Source organism: Humulus lupulus, chromosome X (genome assembly GCF_963169125.1).
Source record: "Humulus lupulus chromosome X, drHumLupu1.1, whole genome shotgun sequence".
NCBI lineage: Eukaryota > Viridiplantae > Streptophyta > Magnoliopsida > Rosales > Cannabaceae > Humulus > Humulus lupulus.
In genome coordinates this window covers 12,858,391-12,879,987 of record NC_084802.1, presented here as the reverse complement: position 1 = coordinate 12,879,987, position 21,597 = coordinate 12,858,391, and the positions used below count along the sequence as shown (strand labels likewise).

The 21,597-nt window shown below is 33.8% G+C and overlaps 1 protein-coding gene and 2 pseudogenes across 1 annotated transcript; 2 read left to right on the top strand and 1 right to left on the bottom strand.

The window, feature by feature from the left end:
- Positions 1–2,037: 2,037 nt before the first annotated feature.
- LOC133805527 (uncharacterized) lies at positions 2,038–2,931 on the top strand. Its single transcript, XM_062243710.1, has 2 exons — positions 2,038–2,157; positions 2,260–2,931. The coding sequence occupies exons 1-2, from the start codon at positions 2,038–2,040 to the stop codon at positions 2,929–2,931; spliced, it is 792 nt and encodes a 263-aa protein (XP_062099694.1).
- Positions 2,932–3,428: 497 nt separating this feature from the next.
- LOC133803811 (uncharacterized) lies at positions 3,429–4,517 on the top strand (annotated as a pseudogene).
- Positions 4,518–5,085: 568 nt separating this feature from the next.
- Positions 5,086–19,905, bottom strand: LOC133805526 (uncharacterized; annotated as a pseudogene).
- Positions 19,906–21,597: the final 1,692 nt, after the last annotated feature.

Here is a 21,597-nt window from a genome sequence, read left to right as displayed (position 1 = left end):
TTGATACTGTGATTTCCAGCAAAAAGAGAGAGACGTATTTACACTTTGAGATGGTATTAAAAAGATAAAAAAAAAATGTACTTGTACAGTGACTAAAGTAGGCAATTGATATCTATTCAGGTTTCAAGCTCGATGTTTAGTGAGAAAAAGACAATAAACTTCACACCTCTAAAACATTATAGGATAGTTTTACCTTCCAAATTTCAATGACATTTAACAATTTCATCAAACAACTCAAATCTACTTTGTTCACCTAAGAAAATAACAAAAATCATAAAAACAAAACCCCATATGGATTATTTGGTATGAGGTGATCCTTGCATGAAAAATATAATTTTCAATATAAGAAAATTTGTCAAGTAGAATAAATTTACTGGTGAAGAGAGTAATTTAAAATCTTTTTGAATTAGTGAATTTCAAACATTTCTCTCATATAAATGTTTCAAAATAAGATGGGCATAAAATACGAAAAAAAATATGAATTATATTCCCAACAAAGTATATATTTAAATGTGTATTTTTTTTAACAGTGGCAGAAGAGAATTCAAACTTGGGTGTTGGGACATCTCTTTCCAAGGAAAGATATAGTTTTACTTTTACAAGAATATGCCTATGAGTACGTAAATATTCATATTTTGAAAGAACTTGATTATACAGATATCAATTAATTACGAAAAATAAATAAATTATACTGCTCTATTTTCACTTTTTTTAAAAAATTATTTGTATTATACATAGACACTCCAACTTATTTTGCAGGCACTAATTAAAAGCATTTTAAACATATTTGTCAAAAAAAACAGAATATTTTTAAAATTGAAAAAAAAAAAGTGAGAGAACGTGGCAAAACAATATTTAAAAAAAAAAAAAAATTAAATATTCTATATTTGAATAGTTAATATTGAAATATTACCAAACTACTTCTTATCTTTCTTTAATCAATTTGATGTTTTTATTTTCTTTTAATTTCAGTTCCTTTAACTATTGCTATTTTTTTCATATTTTTTCGTTGACACTCTCACATTTTGTTATCATTTTCTTTTTAATTAGTTTTTCATTTCGTTGTTGTCATTTTCAATTAATATTATTCTCATTTTCTAGAGATGCCAACATGAGCACAAATTAATTTTGGTCTAATAGTTCATCGTGTTGTGTCGTATCTTCATATTTCTTCGTGAATTTTATGTCTAAATATTGCTCATTTGTGATATTATAGTATGTATATATGTACTAGTAGTTTGTAATTTACCTTGTCGAATACTATTTCTTTTGTTAATATATTATTTTCATATTTAAATATTCTTGCTTTTAAACTTTTTTTTCCCCTAAAGCAGCCTCAACGCAAGTTGCCTTCAAGGTTGTTTGTTGACCATTTTCTGACAGGCCATCATTTTCTGCGTTGGAGGAGTTGAAGGTTTGAAGAAAATTAAGGCACCGTTGCCACTGTGAGGCAACCGTGCTTTCTCCTTTTTTTTTAATTGTATATATATATATATAAATAAAACATTTTACACATATATATAATAGTTTATATATATAAAATTTGTTACCGTTTTTTAATTACCGTTTGTCACATGATTTTTTTATTATTATTTTTTTTATAAATACTCATTTATTTCATTCAATTTGCACACCATTACATACATCTTCTTCCAAATTATCAATATCACAAAATTTCTTTTCTTACCAATGGATTCCCAAAATTCTCAAAATTTTCCAAATTCTCCAAATACCAACTCCCAAAATCTAAATTTTCAAAATTCATCATTTTCTCCACATACCAATCCCCAAAATCCAAATTTTCAATATTCTCATTTCAATCAAAATTTTCAAAATACTCCCTCTACTAATCCTCAAAATCCAAATTTTCAATATTGTCAATTTAACCAAAATTTTCCAAATTCTCAAAATTATCCCATGTCCTCTTACCCTTACCAAAATTTTGGCTCTATTGAGACACCCCAACAAGCTCCATTCTTCACACCAACAAATTCACTACCGTATGCATTTCATATGCCTTCCCTACACCAACCCGAAATGGTTTCAAGAAATTATAGACCAAGTATGGAAAAGTCTAGTATTGATTTGAATCGTGAAACATCATCGACATATGTCTCTGAAACCCAACCTGAACATAGTGTTGAAGGGTTGGAAAATGTAGTTCTACACAATGAAGATGAATCAATGCATAAATGTAAAGTCAAATGGAGCAAGGAAGCCACTATACTTCTGATGAGTGGATGACTTAATACATCTAAGGATGCCATTGTGGGGAATGACCAAACTTCTACACATTTCTGGGCTCGGATCGCAAAATACTACAACACCAACCAAAAAGGCGAGCAAGCAAAAACTGGAAGGCAATGCAAAGATCATTGGAACAAGATGAATCAAAAGGTGGCGCATTTCAATGAGTGTTATAAACGAGTACAACAAGCACATCACAGTGGTTGGTCTGATGAGCAAATACTTGAGAATGCACATCAATTGTACAAATCTGAAAATAACAACTCAAATTTTCTGCTTGTGGACTGTTGGAGATTGCTAAAGGATGAGCCAAAATGGAATACAATGTACCAACCAAAAGGTGGTAAGAGAACAAAGGTGTCAGATACAGGGGCATTTACTTCTTCTTCCAATGCAGACATCAGTGATGATGAAGTATGTGAAGTGCGCCCTATTGGCCAAAAGGCAGCAAAGAGAAAAGGGAAGGAAAAAAAAGACACACATGCTAGATTTATAGAGATTAGTGAACGGAAAGCATCTGCATTGGAAAAATTGGTGGCGATAAAGGAGAAAGAGGCAGAAGATAATAGGATGACAAAATACATGGACTATCTCATCATGGACACGTCGCATATGACTCCTGAACAAAAGAAAGATCATGAAAACTTGTGTACTTATATTAAGAATAATATCCTGAAGTTGTAATTGCTATGTATTTCTATCAACCGCATTATTATGTATTTTATTTTATTTAAATAAATTATCCTTTATGTTAACGGCTATATTTTACCGGCTACATTTTAACGACTATATTTTAACGGCTATATTTTAACGGCTACATTTTAACGGCCGCTATGTCTATAAATACCAAATTTCAATATTCCTTTTACTCAACTCTCCATTCAATCCTTCATTTTACTCTTTCATTCATCTTTCATTCCCAAATATCATATACTCTAAGTTCAACAATGGATTCGCCAAATTCTCCGAATCCATAGAACAATATGAGTCTAGAGGATATCATAATTGCAGAGTGTACTGACGATCATGATGATCAATATTTCAAAGCGCTCATGGATGGGGGTAGCTCAACAAGACAAGGAAGAAAGAGAGCCCACATTGATAAGGGTCATGTAGAAGGACACCAACGTTTGTTCGATGACTACTTTTCTGATGAACCGGTGTATACAGAATATCGATTTCGAAGAAGATTTAAAATGCGTAGACATGTATTCCTATGCATAGTGCAAGCTCTAGAAAATCATTCAGAGTATTTCCATACGAGGTTTGATGCAGTCGGTAGAAGGGGGCTTTCGCCATTACAGAATTGCACCGCTGCTATGCGAATGTTGGCATATGGAGCGCCTGCCGATTATGTTGATGAGTATGTTCGAATTGGTGAAACTACTGCTATTGAATGTCTAGTCAATTTCGTTCGAGGAGTGAATGATATTTTTGGGACCGAATATTTAAGACGGCCCAATGTTAGGGACATTCGTCGCTTACTTCAAATGGAGGAGGTGCGTGGTTTTCCAGGCATGTTGGGAAGCATTGATTGTATGCACTGGGAATGGAAAAATTGCCCAGTTGCATGGAAAGGTCAATTCACGCGAGGTGATCACGACAGACCAACAATCATGCTCGAAGCAGTTGCGTCACAAGATCTTTGGATATGGCATGCATTTTTTTGTGTTCCAGGATCCAATAATGATCTCAACGTGTTAACTCAATCCCCAATATTCACTGATATCTTACATGGGCAATCTCCGAGAGTTGAGTTTACGATAAATGGCACACAATACAACAAGGGGTATTATCTAGCAGATGGTATCTATCCAGAGTGGGGTACATTTGTTAAAACTATCTCATTGCCTCAAGGAGAGAAAAGAAAATTATTTGCCCGATGCCAAGAAGCGGTACCCAAAGATGTTGAGCGAGCATTCGGAGTACTTCAATCTCGTTTTGCTATTGTACGAGGACCAGCATGTTTTTGGTAAAGAGATGTTCTCAAAGATATTATGTATGCATGCATCATATTGTACAACATTATTATTGATGATGAAAGAGATGCATATGAGAGTTTGTTTGATTTTAATTATGATGACGGCCCTGCCAACACCCTAATGGTTGAAGTATTGCATGAACATATTTCTGACTTCCCGACAATGCTTCAAAGAAATGCTGAAATTCGTGATAGAAACATTCATCACAATCTTCAGGCGGACTTGGTAGAGCACATATGGTCAAAATTTGGAAATCATTTTAATTAGCATTTTTTTAATTATGTTAGATTGATTAATTATGATTATGTCATTTTATAAGCTCCTTTAAATTTCGTCTAATTTAAATTTGATGCAATATTTATTTATATTAATATATGGATTTAAAAATTTTAGTGTGACAATATTTATAATTACAAAATAATATATTAAATAATAATATGTGTGACCATAGTTGATAACTTTTGGGGTGACTTAGCATTTGATCATTTTTATGAAATAAGTTGCCAAAAGTGATGTGGATGAGAGAGAAAATAAAAAATTATATTTTTGGATGATTTGGACATGTTAAGCAACTAATGGGGTAGCCACCATTGGAGTTGCTCTTTTGGCAACCTTTTTCATAAAAATGCTCCAATGCTAAGCCACCCCAAAAGTTGTCAACTATGGCCCCACATATTATTATTTAATATATTATTTTGTAATTATAAATATTGTCACACTAAATTTTTTAAATCCATATATTAATATAAATAAACATTGCATCAAATTTAAATTAGCCGAAATTTAAAGGAGCTTATAAAATGACATAATCATAATTAATCAATCTAACATAATTAAAAAAATTATAATTAAAATGATTTCCAAATTTTGACCATATGTGCTCTACCAAGTCCGCCTGAAGATTGCGATGAATGTTTCCATCACGAATTTCAACATTTCTTTGAAGCATTATCGCGAAGTCAGAAATAGGTCCATGCAATACTTCAACCATTAGGGTGTTGGCGGGGTCATCATCATAATTAAAATCAAACAAACTCTCATATGCATCTCTTTCATCATCGACAATAATGTTGTGCAATATGATGCATGCATACATAATATCTTTGAGAACATCTCTTTGCCAAAAACGTGCTGGTCCTCGTACAATAGCAAAATGAGATTGAAGTACTCCAAATGCTTGCTCAACATCTTTGCATACCGCTTCTTGGCATCGGGCAAATAATTTTCTTTTCTCTCCTTGAGGCAATGGGATAGTTTTAACAAATGTACCCCCACTCTGGATAGATACCATTGTTGGGGTTTTTGCCCTAATTAAAACCCAAATTCTTTGTAATCTCATTTTATTATCAATAAAAGAATATAAATCATTTTTTGACTTGGTCAATCATTTTGCTCACATGTTTTATTTTCATGATTATTTGTTTAATATAAACTTCTATTAAATCCCGAGCATATAGCTAATCTTATTTATAGTGACGTAATCACAGTGGAATATAAATATGATTATATGTTCAAAATAAGTTAGTCCTAAGATTAGTCAGTGCACTGGATTTACACTGACTTGCCAATCTACGATATGATCTACTTACACATTACAGTGTTATGTTCTTTCCAGAACATTAGCAAAGTAGATAAGATCGGATGTATTTGTTACATCGGGCAGGACCGATATTGACAGCTGATAAGATAAGTAAACATACCGTTATCATCTATTCTAGTCATATCATATAGTTGACCATAGGTCAATTCAATCTCAATTCTGAGTGGTTAGTATTCTAACTGATTATATTATTTGAGTTATTTGACTTGTTCGTTACCAGCTTACCCTACGGACTAGCTCATACTTACATCTTGGGAACTTGGTAGTACAATTGAGTGGGAGTGTTAATCATAGATATGAACATCTATAGCTTCTAATGAATAAGTGAAATGATGGTTTCCTTTTAGTTTGGTTCAAGGTGTTAAATGATAGAGATCTCATTTCAGTAATTAAATTAGTTTACTGAAATATCATTTACAAAGAACTAAGTGTTTTAAGGATAAAATACAATGATGGGTAAAACGGTATTTTAGTCCTATCTCATTGTAGACCATCTATAGAGGATTGAGTGACAATTATGATTGTAACAATGGATAATTAATAGCGTATCTATATTTGTTATAGAGCGTTCTATGAATTCAAGAGTGCAATTCCGAGTCTATAGTGGAGTCACGAGGAATTAATAAGTTAGCAAATTTATTTGTTAGATTTATGATAACTTATTGGAGCTTGATTTCATAGGCCCATGGTCCCCATTATACATTGGATAAAATCATCTAGATAGTCTCAATTAATTGATTTAATCATCAATTAGAATTATCAAAGTTGACCAGGTCAATTTTGGATAGTTTCACAGAGTTGTGTAATTTTGAGAATAAAAGAGAAATTATGGCAGATTTATTAATTAAGATAAATTGATATCTAAATTAATAAATAAGTTTAAATCAAGGTTCAAATTATAAATAATTAATTTGATAAATGATTTAAATAATTATTTAATTCATTAAATCAATAGAAAATAATACAGACCTTGATTTTAAGTCCAATGGGCTTATAATCAAATGAGAAATTTCACGGGCCTATAGCCCATGATAATTTCGACCTAGGGCTTCAAAATGGCTGTTATTTTATTGATTTTTTAATTAAATAAAATGGCATAATTGAGTCTATAAAAGGAGTGCTTAGAGAGAAGTTAAAACATAAGTTTGATAAGTCACAAGTCAAATTTTCTGATAGTTTTATCTTCTCTCTAAACACAAGTCATTTTCTAAGCCACTTTGTTATTTTCTCTTCTTCTCTCTACATCTATCTCATGTATTGGGAATTGCCCACACTAGTCTAGGTGGTTCTAAGGATACATTGGAAGATTGTGAAGAAAATAGAAGATCGGTTCAGTTTCTTGATAATACTCTGCGACAGAAAGGATACAAGAGTTAGAGAAACTGAAGGAATAACTCTTAATTCCGCTGCGTATACTGTAAGTATTATATTATTTGTTTCTCTTTGAATTCAATTTTAGAAACATGTTTTAGGCTATCTCGTATTAATTTGTTTAATATTAGATATACATGAAAATAAATAAAGATCATGTATAAGCTAATCCAACAACTGGCCTCAGAGCTTTTGGTAATCTTTATTTTCATGCATGAACATGTTTAAAATTGGATTATTTGATATGTTTGAACAATTGGATGAATTTCATGATTTTATGAAGCATATTGATTTTATGTGAATTTTAGCAATTTTGAGGTTATTTTGTTGTGTTTTCTATGCTATTAATTTTTATATATGTTTTATTTTGTGTAAAACATGATAAAAATTAATTAGAAAATGGTTTTGGTTTGAAAAATTGCACAAAAAAAAAATTTCGAAATTTTTTTCTTCTGGCTGCCATGTGCGCACCAGCACACATACGTGCGCATCGCGCACATCACGCGTGCGCCCTGCGCACACCATGCGCGCGCATCCCTGGCCAATTCCTCCTGCGCGCACGCGCGCCCCAGCAGCCAGTGCAATCGGGTGAACAGTACTCGATACGGGTACTGTTCATCCATAATTAATTAATTTTTTTTAAATATAAATTTTTTTTTTTGTGAAAATACATTATTTATTATCAAAACTAAAAATATCTTTTTTTTTGTTTTATCATTTAAAATTGTTTTTTTTAAAAAAGATATTTTTGTTAGTTAAGATTTAAATAATTAAATATTTTCTACAAAGATTCAAATTCAAATTTAAAAATAAACTAACAACTTAATTTTAAATCTTTTAATATATTAAAATATTAGAATTATGATATCAGATATTTAAGATATTTTCATTTAAATTCTTCATATTCTAATTGAATCTTTATTTGAAAATATAAATATCTTTTTATTCTAATGTTTTTTTTTTTTTGAAATATTATTCTATAGTTTTTAATATTTAAATTATTTGAAATTTGAATATTGTTAGTTAGATATTTTTATGGATATTTGAATTTGTTTAACTATTTGAGATATTTTAGGGTTGTTATAACTATTTGTATTTTATTATTTTTAAATGTTAAAATATTAGATAATAGTTGTAACAACACAAGATATTTTTGGAAAATAGTTTAGATATTGATTTTAAAATTTAAGATTGGTTAATTTTTGAAAAATATCATTTTTTTTCAGCCAATTAATAAAATATTTTTTTAATGGGATTTAAATTAACTTTAGTTAATTGTTAATAAATCTTATTTAAATTAAATTAATATTTTTTTCAAATTAACGTAAAACCAAGTTGATTGTTGATAAATGAAATTTAAATTAACTATTGCTAATTGTTGATAAATTTCATTTAAATTGACTTATTTTTTGTAAAAATTTAATTAATTTGAATTTTTTTGATAAATTCTAGATAGTTAATTGTGGTATTTTTGCAAATGAAATAAATTGTGGTATTTTTGCATAAATTCATAGAATTGCTCATATAGTAACATGATTAGGCCCATCCAATTATAACATGTCTGTTTGCACTATATGTGGTATTTTTTCAATTGGGCTTAGATGCATATAGTGGCCCATATGTTTGTTGGATATATGGTATTTTGCCAAATAAAATATTCATAAAATGATAGGTTTTATTTGGGCCCATTAGAAAATGTAAAATTTAAATTCCTCTCTTATGGGTGATTCCACTTGTGAAGGCCCATTTGCTTTGCATGACTATAGTGGGCCTAATCAATTAATAACAATTAATAAAACGAATGTTTAAATTCCTGTATTTTGGATCTTGTATGGAAGATAGAGGGCCTGTAACGCCCTGGATAGCCAAGACCGTTACACTGTGTACTTATAACAGTGCAAGACTTGCTAATCAAGTCATTAATTTGAAATCGTGTCGCTAAACATGTAAGAGCTAGGGTTAAAAGGTTTTGGTCTCAAAAGACTCATTTCATATATATAAACTGTAGTAACATGGGATCCTATACAGAAGCGAAGTTAAAAGAAAGTTTACAGACTCCCAAAAATACATGAAGAACCACTAGCCATACTAAGGCCAAAACAGACAGTCGTCAAGTTCCATGTCCTTGCTTAGATCTCAACCGTGGCGGTCGAGCACCTGGCTATGTACATTCCGCTCGCTGAGCTCTCCAGTCAGGGCTGATCTAACTTGCCCTTGCCTTTACCTGCACCACGTAGCACCCGTGAGCCAAGGCCCAGCAAGAAAATATCACAGACAACTCAAACAATAACAACAAGCAAACAGCTCAGTAAGCATGTATACTTATCAGATATACCACAACAGATAATCAGCATGTACAATTCAATCCAAGACACATTCTATTTCATATAACGTTCATATCACATAATATTCAGGGCCGATGACTTAGGCCGTACCCTCTGTTTATCCCACTGACTCTGGCCCGCTTAAACCAAGCTCAGTGCATAATAAGCTGTCCTCGGATACCAGTGTCCGAGCCGCGCCCTGTGCGCTAGTGAGACCCTTGGCACCCTTAGGCCGTTGGTTCACTAAATGGCTTGCATGGCATAATACCATCTTTTCAAGCATCTACAATAGGGAGCCCTTAGTCCCGTCAGATATATTCAACCAGGTGCAGTTTTCTTACCTTTAGTCTGTACGGTTATCGAATTACGAGCGACGACCCTCCAGCACGATTCGTTCCCGAGCCTAAGCTTTAATCACCTACCCACAACCAAAGCATAGGGTTTCATAAATAATCAAATATGGGTTTCCAGTTACAAAACTAACTCCCGAGACTCCTAATTCCACCAAGCACGGTGGTGAAACCAAACCCGAGCACCCAAGACCACTCTCCCTTGCCTAAAACCCTCAAAATCCCAAGTGTGCAACCAAGGGCTGCGGCCCCCAAAGCCTAGCCGCGGCCCTTCCCCAAAAGAGAAACTACCCCTACACTGAACCTCACACGCGCCGCGGCCCTTGCCTTGGGCGCCGCGGCGCGCCCCCTTGGCCGAACCTCCTTGCCTTCTTTGCATGCTAGGGTCGCGGCGCTCTAGAACAGAGCTGCGACCCTCCCCTTCGAACCCAGTTTTTTCACCATTCAAGAGCTCAAAACCTTATCTTAAACCATCCCAAAACTCCCCAACTCTTAACCAATTAATTCCCAACCTCTTTAGCATGATCTAAACAGCATAATTCCCAATAAAACACAGCCTAACACACTTCAATCTCTTCCTTCCAATTTCTGAAACCCAAGTGTTAAAACACACACAAACCAGCCATCAAACTCAATGAAAGACCTCTAAACCAGGAGTAGAGACTCACCTTTGTTGTTGAATCACCTCACCAAGCTGTGGTCAAGCTAAGTCTCAAGTTCCCCTCTTAATTCTGCCTTAGAACACCACAACTAAACTTGTTTCACCACTTAACTAAAACCCAGCAAAAACTCATAATTCAACCACAGAAAACAGAGTTTGATACTCACCTTAATCCCTGTTCTAATGCTTGATAAATCCCTGAGCTAGACCTTCAATTCCTCACCTCAAATCACAGAATTCCAGCTTGTTTCCCCTTTGATTCTCTGTGTGTTTCCTTTGTGTTTTTCCCTGTGTTTCCTTGAGCGTGAGTAAGAGAGAGAGAGAGAGCCTAAGTGTTAGTCGGCTTATGTTTTCTAAAAGCTTCCTCAAGTCTAACTTATCTGTTAAGTTAATCCCGAGGCTCGGGGTGCCGGAACCGTCCCCGAGGCCAAAATGGTAAAATCCCCCATTATTCCCGCCTAGACATTCTAACCTCAAATATATCTCCATATATTTATTTTCATGTCCCGATAACCCAATTCACTATCCGCTATCTAATAACATCCCCGACTTCTCCAAAGTCATAACTTAGACCCCATTGTGACTTTTCCCGCTATCTGACCCTAGAATCGTCTTGAGTCGTGCTCAACGAACCTGTCCACATAATAATGTGGTTCTCACATATATCACATATCATATTACCACATATTATAATCAATTATCATATAAACAGTATTAAACACATAATTATTCATTAAATCACAATTATTCCAGTAATGCCCTCCTGGCACACTAATCAAGGCCCTTAAGCCTTATTAGCGAGTTTGGGTCGTTACAGGGCCTTTGTAGTGGGAACGACATACTGGACCCAGCCCTCCTCCACACAAGCCCAATTGTTAAGGCCCATTTACCTGAGTTGGACTTAATTGTATAGGTTCATTATATTAGTTAAACCTAAATATTGATTAGCAACAAATTAATTCTAAATTAATTGAATTTGTTTCAATGTGACACTTTAGAATTAATAAGAAATTATAGGACTTTGGTTTTAAAAAATTTTAATCTGTTTAATTTTTTTGGGGAAACCATAGTCATTAATTTTCTAAAAATAAATAATAAAAATACTATTTTATTTTTATAATGAGCTTATTTTAAGGATTTTATTCGATCTCCACCGTTGGTTTAACATAGTCAATAGCTTAATGGGGCCTCGAGGTGCTTTGATTCGTCCCCCTAAGGAAGGTGTTCATTAGTTATTTTGACAAGGTTAGATTTCAAAAGATAGATAATTATAGGTCAAATTCTACTAGACTCACCCCTACGGTGACTACTAGGACTAAATCTATGATTATTGAAACCGTGGGTCTAGCTCATAAAATAAGAGATTTTATTTTCTTATTTTGATCGAATAGTAGGTTGTTAATAGTGGTGTCCATTATTAAATGAGTTTACAACTCTATTTAACTAGTGGTATTTTTTATTCTCGCCAACCGGGACAAGGATATCATAGATTAGTTAAAAACCTAAAGAAATAGAGATATGATTGTTTTTGGTATTTTTTTCTCATATCTTACATATTTTTGGTATATGTTGTGTTATTTCTTGAAATTTGTGTGAATAGAAGTTTTATTGAGCAAATGTGATTGATTTCTATTTTATTGATAATTTGTAGTTTTAAGCTAAGTAGTGTCTGTGTCTACTCCCATCCTTTCTCAACTTTCGATGGAGAAACTCACTGGAGAAAACTTCCTTAATTGGAAGCAGAATATCAACATAGAGTTGATTGGTGACAACTCTGAATTCGTCATGATTGAGGAATCCCCAGAACGAGCACCGTGTCTGCACGTTAGTGATGGCACCGTCAATGCTCGTGATGGTACCGTAAATGCTTGTATAGCACCGTCTCTGCACGTTCGTGATGGCACCGTAAATTCTCGGATGGCACCGTGTCTGCACGTTCGTGCTCAACTCAACTATGGTCTAACACAACTCATGAACGAACTTCGGATTATTGAACCTGTCATGGGTGGACCTAGTAAAGGAGGTGAAAATAAGACTACTGATGTTGCTGCTCATCTAGCTAAGGCTGAAGCTAACCAAGCTTCGTCTTCGAAAGCTGGAAATAAGGGGAAATGTGGATAAAACAACAACCCCAAGCCTGCAAAGACGAGTGCACAACCAAGTGCACAGACGTCTAAGGGGAAAACAAGAAAAACAAGAAAGGTAAAGATAAGTGCTTTCACTGCAAAGAGAAGGGGCATTGGAAATGAGATTTCCCTAAGTTTCTAGCAACGAAAAACAAAAGTAATGATTATAGTTCATTTATCTTGGAAACATGTGTTTTAGAGAATGATAAATCCATTTGGATTATTGATTTTGGATCTACTAACCATGTTTGTAACTCTTTACAGCTTCTGGAATCGTGGGAGGAAGTGAACGAAGGCGGCTTAAAGCTCAGAGTTGGGAACGGAGCGTTCGTTGCGGTCCAAGCTAGAGGAAGAGCTCGTCTGGAGTTCGGAAATAAATTTTTAATTTTAAAAGATGTATTTTTTATTCCGGATTTTAGTAGAAATTTAATTTCAGTTTCCATGTTGCAATTATAACGATTTGTTATGACTTTCACAAGTTTTAATATATCTATTTCTTTCAATGGATCACAATTGTGTATTGCATGTTTGGAAAACAAGCTTTATATTCTACGACCTAACGAACCCCTCGCTCTTAACAATGATTTATTCAAAGTAGCTAAACCTAGGACCAATAAACATCAAAAGACCGATAACAATAATATGACGTATTTATGACACTTGAGACTAGGTCACATTGGCTATGATAGGATTCAAAGACCTACAAAGGACAGACCTTTGAGGGAACTCACCTTAGGTGAATTACCTGTCTGTGAATCTTGTCTAGAAGGCAAACTGACCAAGCGTCCATTCTCTGCAAAGGGTGATAGGGCCAAAGAACCACTTGGTATTGTGCATTCAGATGTTTGTGGACCTTTGAATATACAAGCCAGGGGTGGTTTTGAGTATTTCGTCACTTTCATTGACGATTACTCTAGATACTCATGTCTTTACCTAATGCATAGGAAATCAGAAACATTTACAAAGTTTCAGGAATTCCTAGCAATGGCTCAGAACCAATTAGGTAAAAGGTTAAAGATCCTGCGATCTGATAGGGGTGGAGAATATTTGGATATGCAGTTCCAAGATCATTTAACTGAACTTGGGATTTTATCACAACTTACTGCCCCAGGTACTCCGCAACAAAATGGTGTAGCGGAACGCCAAAACAGAACTTTATTGAAAATGGTTAGATGCATGCTTAGTTACTCAACTCTACCAACTTCGTTCTGGGGACATGCAATTGAAACCGCAAATGACATTCTCAATGTCGTGCCGTCAAAATCAATCCCCAAAACACCTTTAGAATGCTGGAATGGTCGTGAACCTAGTTTACGCCATTATAGAATCTGGGGGTGTCCTGCTCACGTCCTGAGGAAAAAGGAGGGAAAGCTAGAACCGCGAACTGAAGTTTGCATGTTTGTTGGCTATCCTAAAGGTACTCGGGGTGGACTTTTCTACAATCATTCAGAAAAGAAAGTGTTTAGTTCTACAAATGCTACTTTTCTGGAAAATGACTATGTCCAGAACTTTAAACCTCGCAGCAAAGTATTTTTAGAGGAGATGGATAAAGAATTGACTCCAACCAATGTTCCATTGTCATCAACGCGAGTTGATGATGAAATTCCCACTCTTCATGTACAACCAACGCAAGTCGATTTAAATGAAGAAAGTACCATTGTTCCTGAGCAAACAGTCACAGAGCCTCGTCGTAGTGAGATGGTTTCTAGAAACCCAGTTCGCTATGGTTTGGATGGTGAAACCAATATGGTTGTTGGTGACACTAGTGATGATGATCCATTGTCTTTCAAACAGGCAATGGCTAGCCCTGAAAAAGAACTATGGCTCGAAGCCATGAAACAGGAAATGGAGTCTATGTACTCAAATTTCGTCTGGGATCTTGTGGAAGCACCTAGTGACTTTAGGGCCATTGGGTGCAAGTGGATCTACAAGAAAAAATGAGGAGTTGATGGAAATATCGAGACTTATAAATCTCGATTAGTGGCAAAGGGTTATACCCAAAGAGAAGGCGTGGACTATGAGGAAACTTTTAGTCCGGTAGCCATGCTCAAATCCATTCGCATCCTCCTATCCATAGCAGCCGCTCTCGACTATGAGATTTGGCAAATGGACGTCAAGATAGCTTTTCTTAATGGAAAGCTTGACGAGGTCATTTATATGGATCAGCCAGAAGGATTTAAAGTATCTGGACAAGAAGGAAAAGTTTGTAAGTTAAATAGGTCCATCTATGGACTTAAGCAAGCTTTTCGTTCCTGGAATCTTAGGTTTGATGAAATAATCAAAACCTATGGCTTTGAACAAAATATTGATGAGCCCTGTGTTTACCAACTGAAGGCAAATCAAATAGTGGTATTCCTGGTTCTTTATGTAGATGATATCTTACTCATTGGAAACAATGTTAAGAAATTATCAGATGTGAAGAATTGGCTGAGCACTCAATTCCAGATGAAGGATTTGGGTGAAGCAAGTTATGTTCTAGGTATCCAGATCATCAGGGATAGAAAGAACAAACTTTTAGCTCTATCTCAAGCAGCTTACATTGATAAAGTGCTTGAACGTTTCTCAATGACAAATTCCAAGAAAGGGCGTCTACCGTCCCGCCATGGAATTCATCTTTCAAAGAAGCAGTCTCCCCAGACTCCTGAAGAGGAAGATGCAATGAGAAAAGTTCCTTACGCATCTACAGTTGGAAGTCTGATGTATGCCATGTTGTGTACTAGACCAGATATCTGCTATGCAGTGGGAGTAGTGAGCAGGTATCAGTTAAACCCAGGACTGAAACATTGGATAGCAGTTAAACATATCCTGAAGTATTTGAGACGGACTAGGGATTATATGTTAAACTACAAGGGTGGTGTTCTAAACCCTGTAGGCTACACCGATTCAGATTTTCAGACTGATGTCGATGACAGAAAGTCTACTTCTGGAATGGTGTTTACTCTTGGGGGTGGAGCTGTGATTTGGAGAAGCGTAAAGCAATCTACAATCTCAGATTCCACCATGGGGCTGAGTACATAGCCGCGTCAGAAGCAGCTAAGGAAATAGTCTGGCTAAAGAAGTTCTATTCGGATCTTGGTGTTATTCCAGAAATGGATAAACCGCTTGTGTTGTTTTGTGACAATACATGAGCGATAGCCAACTTGAAAGAACCTCGAAGTCACAAGAGGAGTAAGCATATAGAAAGGAAGTATCACATTATTCAAGAATATGTGGCCAGGGGAGATGTGAAGGTTATGAAGATTGCAACTGAAGACAATCTTGCGGATTCGTTTACAAAGACACTACCAGAAGCTACATTTGATAAGCATACCAAGGAAATGAGATTAGTAGAATTAAGGCATTAGTTTCAATTAGTGCAAGTGGGAGTTTGTTGGGGTTTTATGCCCTAATTAAAACCCAAATTCTTTGTAATCTCATTTTATTATCAATAAAAGAATATAAATCATTTTTTGACTTAGTCAATCACTTTGCTCACATGTTTTATTTTCATGATTATTTGTTTAATATAAACTTATATTAAATCCCGAGCATATAGCTAATCTTATTTATAGTGACGTAAACACAGTGGAATATAAATATGATTATATGTTCAAAATAAGTTAGTCCTAAGATTAGTCAGTGCACTGGATTTACACTGACTTGCCAATCTACGATATGATCTACTTACACATTACAGTGTTATGTTCTTTCCAGAACATTAGCAAAGTAGATAAGATCGGATGTATTTATTACATTGAACATGACCGATATTGACAGTTGATAAGATAAGTAAACATACCGTTATTATCTATTCTAGTCATATCATATAGTTGACCATAGGTCAATTCAATCTCAATTCTGAGTGGTTAGTATTCTAACTGATTGTATTATTTGAGTTCTTTGACTTGTTCGTTACCAGCTTACCCTACGGACTAGCCCATACTTACATCTTGGGAACTCGGTAGTACAATTGAGTGGGAGTGTTAATCATAGATATGAACATCTATAGCTTCTGATGAAGAAGTGAAATGATGGTTTCCTTTTAGTTTGGTTCAAGGTGTTAAATGATAGAGATCTCATTTCAGTAATTAAATTAGTTTACTGAAATATCATTTACAAGGAACTAAGTGTTTTAAGGATAAAATACAATGAGGGGTAAAACGGTATTTTAGTCCTATCTCATTGTAGACCGTCTATAGAGGATTGAGTGACAATTATGGTTGTAACAATGGATAATTAATAGCGTATCTATATTTGTTATAGAGAGTTCTATGAATTCAAGAGTGCAATTCCGAGTTTATAGTGGAGTCACGAGGAATTAATAAGTTAGCAAATTTATTTGTTAGATTTATGATAACTTATTGGAGCTTGATTTCATAGGCCCATGGTCCCCATTGTACCTTGGATAAAATCATCTAGATAGTCTCAATTGATTGATTTAATCATCAATTAGAATTATCAAAGTTGACCAGGTCAATTTTGGATAGTTTCACAGAGTTGTGTAATTTTGAGAATAAAAGAGAAATTATGGCAGATTTATTAATTAAGATAAATTGGTATCTAAATTAATAAATAAGTTTAAATCAAGGTTCAAATTATAAATAATTAATTTGATAAAGGATTTAAATAATTATTTAATTCATTAAATCAATAGAAAATAATACATGCCTTGATTTTAAGTCCAATGGGCTTATAATCAAATGAGAAATTTCACAGGCCTATAGCCCATGATAATTTCGACCTAGGGCTTCAAAATGGCTGTTATTTTATTAATTTTTTAATTAAATAAAATGGCCTAATTGAGTCTATAAAATGAGTGCTTAGAGAGAAGTCAAAACATAAGTTTGATAAATCACAAGTCAGATTTTCTGATAGTTTTATCTTCTCTCTAAACACAAGTCATTTTCTAAGCCACTTTGTTATTTTCTCTTCTTCTCTCTATATCTATCTCACGTGTTGAGAATTGCCCTCACTAGTCTAGGTGGTTCTAAGGATACATTGGAAGATTGTGAAGAAAATAGAAGATCAGTTCAGTTTCTTGATAATACTCTGCGACAGAAAGGATACAAGAGTTAGAGAAACTGAAGGAAGGACTCTTAATTTCGCTGCGTATACTGTAAGTATTCTATTCTTTGTTTCTCTTTGAATTCAATTTTAGAAACATGTTTTAGGCTATCTCGTATTAATTTGTTTAATATTAGATATACATGAAAATAAATAAAAATTCTGTATAAGCTAATCCAACAACCATCTGCTAGATAATACCCCTTGTTGTATTGTGTGCCATTTATCGTAAACTCAACTCTCGAAGCTTGCCCTTGTAAGATATCAGTGAATATTGGGGATTGATTTAACACGTTGAGATCATTATTGGATCCTGGAACACCAAAAAAATGCATGCCATATCCAAAGATTTTGTGACGCAACTGCTTCGAGCATGATTGTTGGTCTGCCGTGATCACCTCGCATGAATTGACATTTCCATGCAACTGGGCAATTTTTCCATTCCCAGTGCATACAATCATTGCTTCCCAACATGCCTGGAAAACCACGCACCTCCCCCATTTGAAGTAAGCGACGAATGTCCCTAACATTGGGCCGTCTTAAATATTCGGTCCCAAAAATATCATTCACTCCTCGAACGAAATTGACTAGACATTCAATAGCAGTAGTTTCACCAATTCGAACATACTCATCAACATAATCGGCAGGCGCTCCATATGCCAACATTCGCATAGCAGCGGTGCACTTCTGTAATGGCGAAAGCCCCCTTCTACCGACTGCATCAAACCTCGTATGGAAATACTCTGAATGATTTTCTAGAGCTTGCACTATGCGTAGGAATACATGTCTACGCATTCTAAATCTTCTTCGAAATTGATATTCAGTATACACCGGTTCATCAGAAAAGTAGTCGTCGAACAAACATTGGTGTCCTTCTACATGACCCCTATCAATGTGGGCTCTCTTTCTTCCTTGTCTTGTTGAGCTACCCCCATCCATGAGCGCTTTGAAATATTGATCATCATGATCGTCAGTACACTCTGCAATTATGATATCCTCTAGACTCATATTGTCGTATGGATTCGGAGAATTTGGCGAATCCATTGTTGAACTTAGAGTATATGATATTTGGAAATGAAAGATGAATGAAAGAGTAAAATGAAGGATTGATTGGAGAGTTGAGTAAAAGGAATATTAAAATTTGGTATCTATAGACATGGTGGCCGTTAAAATGTAACCGTTAAAATATAGCCGTTGAAATGTAGCCGTTGAAATGTAGCCGTTAAAATGTAGCCGTTAAAATATAGGATAATTTATTTAAATAAAATAAAATACATAATAATGTGGTTGATAGAAATACATAGCAATTACAACTTCAACATATTATTCTTAATATAAGTACACAAGTTTTAATGATCTTTCTTTTGTTCAGGAGTCTTATGCGACGTGTCCATGATGAGATAATCCATGTATTTTGTCATCCTATTATCTTCTATCTCTTTCTCCTTTATCGCCACCAATTTCTCCAATGCAGATGCTTTCCGTTCACTAATCTCTATAAATCTAGCATGTGTGTCTTTTTTTTCCTTCCCTTTTCTCTTTGCTACCTTTTGGCCAGTAGGGCGCACTTCACGTACTTCATCATCACTGATGTCTGCATTGGAAGAAGAAGTAAATGCCCCTGTATCTGACACCTTTGTTCTCTTACCACCTTTTGGTTGGTACATTGTATTCCATTTTGGCTCATCCTTTAGCAATCTCCAACAGTCCACAAGCAGAAAATTTGAGTTGTTATTTTCAGATTTGTACAATTGATGTGCATTCTCAAGAATTTGCTCATCAGACCAACCACTATGATGTGCTTGTTGTACTCGTTTATAACACCCATTGAAACGCGCCACCTTTTGATTCATCTTGCTCCAATGATCTTTGCATTGCCTTCCAGTTCTTGCTTGCTCGCCTTTTTGGTTGGTGTTGTAGTATTCTGCGATCCGAGCCCAGAAATGTGTAGAAGTTTGGTCATTCCCCACAATGGCATCCTTAGATGTATTAAGCCATCCACTCATCAGAAGTATAGTGGCTTCCTTGCTCCATTTGACTTTACATTTATGCCTTGATTCATCTTCATTGTGTAGAACTACATTTTCCAACCCTTCAACACTATGTTCAGGTTGGGTTTCAGAGACAGATGTCAATGATGTTTCACGATTCAAATCACTACTAGACTTTTCCATACTTGGCCTATAATTTCTTGAAACCATTTCGGGTTGGTGTAGGGAAGCATATGAAATGCATATGGTAGTGAATTTGTTGGTGTGAAGAATGGAGCTTGTTGGGGTGTCTCAATAGAGCCAAATTTTGGTAAGGGTAAGAGGACATGGGATAATTTTAAGAATTTGGAAAACTTTGGTTAAATTGACAATATTGAAAATTTGGATTTTGAGGATTAGTAGAGGGAGTATTTTGAAAATTTTGATTGAAATGAGAATATTGAAAATTTGGATTTTGGGGATTGGATGTGGAGAAAATGATAAATTTTGAAAATTTCGATTTTGGGAGTTGGTATTTGGAGAATTTGGAAAATTTTGAGAATTTTGGGAATTCATTGGTAAGAAAAGAAATTTTGTGATATTGATAATTTGGAAGAAGATGTATGTAATGGTGTGAAAATTGAATGAAATAAATGAGTATTTATAGAAAAAATAATAATAAAAAAAACATGTGACAAACGGTAATTAAAAAACGCTAACAAATTTTATATATATAAACTGTTATCTATCCTATATAAAAAGTGTGTAGATAACGGAAATTCTTGGTTTTAACGGTTTTTTAATTTTTTTTTCAGTTAACTTTAACAGAATATTCTTATATTTAACAGTAGATTGTAAACATGACTTAAACTTAAATAAATAAATAATTAAAAAAATTAAAATAAGATATTTTTGAGATATTTTACAATGATAATTATTTAAAAATAATAAAATCATATATTTTATAACTTAAATAAAATTTAATCAAACTTAATATTATATTAAACATATAATATATAATTATTTGTTGTCACTGTCAAATTCAAAAACTAGAACAAACATAAACTTAAACAAAAATAAATAAATTAATTAATTAAAATAAGATATTTTAAGATATTTTATGATAATTTAAATAATTAAATCATATTTATTTAAAAATAATAAAGACATGCATATTATTTTTTCATCTTATAAATTTGTGTGATAGTTTGTTTTTATCAAGTGATTGGAGCTTTTTTTCTTCATCAAATTCACCAAAGGACATTGCGAGATATATTAGAATTTAAAAATAATTTATGCCTATATACTACTGTCTACACTATGACTTTTTCTATTATTATTTTATTTCTATTATCATTTTCTTTTTAAATATTATTATATTTTATACATATGTCATGTAATTATGTAAATATATATATGTCAACGTTATGTTTATATGACATATATGTAAAGATTATTAATATAAATATTTATATATAATATAGAACTATAATTCATTTGATTATAAAAATATATATATATTTAAAAAGATAGTGTACTAATTTTTATTAAAATTATATATAATGGTTACAACTTTAAAACTAAACAAACGTGTATTGCACATTATTTTTACCTAGCTAGTATATATATATGTGTAAAATGTTTTATTTATATATATATAATTAAAAAAAAGGAGAAAGCACCGTTGCCTTACAGTGGCAACGATGCTTTAATTTTCTTCAAGCCTTCAACTCCTCCATCGCAGAAAGTGGTGGCCTATCAGAAAATGGTCAACAAGCAATTTTGAAGGCAACTTGCATTGAGGCTGCTACAAGGGAAGCTTGTTTTTTAAACTTAGTATATTAAATTCATGTTGATAATTATTCTCATTTCTTAAAAAATAAAAAAAGAGTTGATTTGATTAGATGATTTTTCTCGTAATAT